The sequence below is a fragment of the Camelina sativa genome, chromosome 17 (assembly GCF_000633955.1).
Source record: "Camelina sativa cultivar DH55 chromosome 17, Cs, whole genome shotgun sequence".
Taxonomy (NCBI): domain Eukaryota; kingdom Viridiplantae; phylum Streptophyta; class Magnoliopsida; order Brassicales; family Brassicaceae; genus Camelina; species Camelina sativa.
This window is the reverse complement of record NC_025701.1, coordinates 11,175,373-11,177,748: the sequence shown is the minus strand read 5'-3', so window position 1 is coordinate 11,177,748 and position 2,376 is coordinate 11,175,373. Positions and strand designations below refer to the sequence as shown.

The following is a 2,376-nucleotide window of genomic DNA, read 5'->3' as shown; positions in this document are numbered from 1 at the left end:
GTATCAAGAGTATCCTGTAAGAACTCCTCATTTTCCTCAGCTCGGAGTGGGTTCAGCGAGGTACGGACTCCAGGGACCTCTATGTCAGCTGGGACTACGGCATCGACTCCATAGACCAGGGAGAAAGGTGTTTCACTAGTGGCCCGGCGAGGTGTTGTTCGAATTGCCCAAAGAACGCCTTGCAGCTCGTCCGGCCAGCGCCCTTTGCGAGAGTCGAGCCGTTTATTCAAGTTAGCCAGAATAACCTTATTCATCGCCTCGGCCTGCCCATTACCTTGCGGGTAACGCGGAGTTGACTTATTGAGTCGAATCTTCCACTTCGCGCAGAACTCTTCGAACTTCGAGGAGATGAACTGCAGACCATTGTCTGTGATGATTTCGTGGGGGACCCCGTAGCGATAGATTATACTTTTTAGTACGAACTGCTCCACTTCGTCACTTGTTACTTTCGCGTAGGCTGCCGCTTCTACCCACTTGGAGAAATAGTCGGTAAGAGCGAGCACGTACTGAACTCCTCCTGGTCCTCGATGTAATGGACCGATGATATCCATAGACCACCTCATGAATGGGTAAGGTGCGGACACCGAAGACAGGAGCTCGGTAGGTTGATGAATTGACGGGGCGTGCTTCTGACACTTCTCACAAGTTCGAGAATATTTTTCGCAGTCCGTGATCATGGTAGGCCAGAAGTAACCTTGCCGTTTAATTTTGAAAGCCAGAGTCCGACCTCCGGAATGATTCCCATTGGGACCGTCGTGAACAGCTCGCATTAGCATCGCGGGCTCTCTACCAGCCACGCAAGTTAGATAAGGACCAGCTACACTTCGGCGTAGAAGTATTCCCTTGTGAACGCAGTACCGCGCACTGACGATCTTAAGCTTCCTAGCTGCCCATTTGTCGGCTGGGAGTTCCCCTTTTTCCAGGTAAGCCCAGATCGGGCTCCGCCAGTCATCTGCCCCCCAGCTGTTAGAATTCGTGCCGCTCGAAGCAGCATGTGGGATAACAGCTTGACTGTCAACTGGTGAGTTTGATGATTCCGGAGTTGAACTCGCGTCTAGCTCAGCTGGAGGTGGGTGAACTTCCATTGGAGTAGGCATAACGGGAGCCGGATCCTCCAAGGGTAAAGAATCCGTAGCCGCTTTACGAGCTGCTTCCTCAGCAGCCAACTGTTTTTTCATCGCCCGGGTGACAACGTTTGAGCTCTCTAGTCGAATACTTGGAAACTGAATAACTTCGACGGGGATAATTCTTGTCATTGCGGGATCCGAAGTGGATGCTAAAGATGCTAAAGCGTCCGCAGCGGAGTTCTCACTTCGTGGGATCTTAGTGATTTCGAACTCCTCGAACCTAGCGACTAACTCCCGAGCTGTGGACAAATAAGCCTCCATACGACCATCCTTTGTCTCGTACTCCCCCAAAAACTGGTTGGTGACCAGCTGCGAATCGCAAAAAGCTCGAAGTTTTCGGACACCAATCCCCACTGCGAGGCGTAAGCCAGCAAGGAAGGATTCGTACTCGGCTTCATTGTTGGACGCACTGAAAGCCAAGCGAAATGACTGTTCAATAACTTCGCCTGTAGGAGAAGTGAGGTGGACCCCAATTCCTGCTCCCGATTTGGAAGAAGCACCATCAACATACAACGTCCACGGGGCTTCGACATTATCGCTAACCGAAGAGGCTAGTGGGAGTTCGATCAAGAAATCCGCCAGCACCTGCGCCTTAGCACAGGTTCGAGTCCGGAACGCGATGTCGTATTCGCTCAGCTCGACAGACCATTTAGCTAGCCGTCCGGATTGGCTCGGACTATGTAATACCGTCCGAAGTGGCTGCGTCGTCAGGATTATGATTGTATGGGACTGGAAGTAAGGCCGCAGCTTTCTTGCCGAAGTGACCACTGCTAGGGCCAATTTTTCCATCATAGGGTACCTGGATTCCGCCCCAGTAAATGACTTGCTGACATAGAAAATTGGTCGCTGCTCCCCCCTTTCTTCACATACCAAAACTCCGCTGACCGCACTATCCGTTTAAACGGCTACGTAAAGAAAGAGCGGCTCTCCGAACTCAGACTTCGCCAAGACCGGCGGTTCAGATAGATAAGCTTTGAGTTGGGCGAACGCCTCCTCACACTTCGCATCCCACAAGAAATTTTTTCCTCCTTTCCGTAACAGCTGGTAGAAAGGGAGGCATTTGTCCGTAGATCGAGAAATGAAGCGGTTGAGAGCTGCGATCCGTCCGTTAAGACGTTGCACCTCGCGCAAGGTTCTAGGAGAACTCATAGACAGGAAAGCATTAATTTGCCTCGGGTTCGCTTCAATTCCTCTTTCTGTGACGATATACCCCAGAAATTCTCCTGATGGGACTGCAAAGGTGCACTTC

General features: G+C 51.4%; 2 protein-coding genes across 2 annotated transcripts in view; one reads left to right on the top strand and one right to left on the bottom strand.

Annotated features, from left to right (window-relative positions):
* LOC109129879 (uncharacterized protein At3g60930, chloroplastic-like) overlaps positions 1-139 on the top strand; it is a 4,193-nt gene extending 4,054 nt beyond the window's left edge. Inside the window, exon 6 of the mRNA XM_019238890.1 lies at positions 41-139. Coding sequence (XP_019094435.1) covers positions 41-139 — 99 coding nt within the window. The remainder of the gene's footprint in view (positions 1-40) is intronic.
* LOC104759371 lies at positions 136-1,916 on the bottom strand. The gene is made up of 2 exons (XM_010482308.1): positions 268-1,916; positions 136-202 (listed from the first exon to the last, which is right to left on the bottom strand). The coding sequence occupies exons 1-2, from the start codon at positions 1,914-1,916 to the stop codon at positions 136-138; spliced, it is 1,716 nt and encodes a 571-aa protein (XP_010480610.1).

What these genes read in the sequence shown, in the direction of transcription:
- LOC104759371 (XM_010482308.1), bottom strand. Translation starts at nt 1,916, where the DNA reads ATGGAAAAATTGGCCCTAGCAGTGGTCACTTCGGCAAGAAAGCTGCGG. An exon ending in CGTTACCCGCAAGGTAATGG is followed by an intron (nt 203 to 267) that starts GCAGGCCGAGGC and finishes ACTCTCGCAAAG; the next exon opens with GGCGCTGGCCGGACGAGCTG.